Source organism: Crocuta crocuta, unplaced genomic scaffold (genome assembly GCF_008692635.1).
Source record: "Crocuta crocuta isolate KB4526 unplaced genomic scaffold, BGI_CrCroc_1.0 scaffold73, whole genome shotgun sequence".
Taxonomy (NCBI): Eukaryota; Metazoa; Chordata; class Mammalia; order Carnivora; family Hyaenidae; genus Crocuta; species Crocuta crocuta.
The window spans coordinates 6256770-6258156 of record NW_027529443.1 but is presented as its reverse complement, the minus strand read 5'-3'; the positions used below and the strand labels follow the sequence as shown (position 1 = coordinate 6258156).

The 1387-nt window shown below is 41.0% G+C and overlaps 1 protein-coding gene across 3 annotated transcripts in view; it reads left to right on the top strand.

The window, feature by feature from the left end:
- Positions 1–889, top strand: part of METTL9 (methyltransferase 9, His-X-His N1(pi)-histidine) — a 46977-nt gene extending 46088 nt beyond the window's left edge. For 2 of the 3 annotated variants that reach the window (XM_077760506.1, XM_077760504.1), the window contains exon 5: positions 184–889. In XM_077760506.1, the coding sequence (XP_077616632.1) occupies positions 184–389 (206 nt within the window). In that variant the 3' untranslated portion in view covers positions 390–889. The remainder of the gene's footprint in view (positions 1–183) is intronic. The other variant, XM_077760505.1, reaches the window with a different exon arrangement.
- Positions 890–1387: the final 498 nt, after the last annotated feature.

The following is a 1387-nucleotide window of genomic DNA, read 5'->3' as shown; positions in this document are numbered from 1 at the left end:
CCTTTCCCTCCCCACCCCCCCCCCCCCCCAAACTTCAGCTTTTTGTCTTCATGCCTCAGGGGGAGCCGGGGAGATGACTCATCAAAGCACCCAGTGTTTGGCACCTAACAACCCCTTCTTCCCTTCTCTCTTTAAATAAGTTGTTTGTTCAAGAATTTAACTTAATGTTTCTATTTGTTTTAGTAGGTGGCAAGTGGGAGAAGCCATCAGAAATTTTAGAAATCAAGGGACAGAACTGGGAAGAACAAGTGAATAGTCTGCCTGAAGTTTTCAGAAAAGCTGGTTTTGTTATCGAAGCTTTCACCAGACTACCATACCTGTGTGAAGGCGACATGTACAACGACTACTACGTCCTGGATGATGCCGTCTTTGTTCTCAAACCAGTATAAACACGTGGAGCCCCACGTCTTCAGAGCCCACCCCAAGAATGTACACTTCAGAAGAGGGTCTGCGTTGTGATTATGTAAAAGGAGGACCTTTGGGGACTGCCATTCTAAATATCATGTAGGAATTTAAAAAGCCAAAATACTAATTATTTCTTTGTAGTGTGTAAAAGGAATGTTTTTAAAAAACAAAAGCCCAAGTCTTTGACGATTTTTATCAACTCTTTACTCAGTAAATACAGGCCACACTCCAATTATGGAAGATATTTTTTATACTTAATTGCAGTAGGGACTCATTCCCAGTCAAAGCAATAGTCACGACTTCACATGGAACCAATAAATATGGATGTTTTAATAAAATGAAGACTGGCAATAAAGCTGTCCATTTGATTGCAAATATTTGGTTATAAGGTATAGCCACTGATACTCTTTCATGTTTAGAAATTCTTTCTGTCATTATTCAAAAAAATGTTTTTAATCATGCTAATAAACTTTTTTGGAGATGACTCTGGCATCCTGTTTGAGTGGATGTAAGGCTCCCGTAGGATCTTCTTTTGCTTTGGCTTCAGGGATGCCCAAATAGTAGCATTGTGTGCAAGGTCTCGGTTGACTTGCAGTAAAGAAAGGCTTCACTGGGTGGGAGCCGGGAGGATTATTGCAAATTGTGGTGAACCCTGAGGCAGTCTAGACTAACCCTCAAACAACCTCATTCAGACCTCATACTTCAGGGATCACTCCCCACCCCCATGGCCTGTTGCTTTGGCAAATGCAAAACATTGGCTTCTGGCTCTGTGATAACTTCCATCCTACTCAGAATTTTTGTTTTTCTGGACGATCTCAGGCTCTCAGAATTGAAACATTCACTTGTGTCTTCTGACAAAATGCAATCTACCTAAAAATGTTTTAGTTCAGCTTCTTACTCCACACATGTATACCTCTTTCCCAGAACCTGGTTCTTCCTGAAATCCTTCACTGACTTTATTTGCCAAGAATATGGATTGATG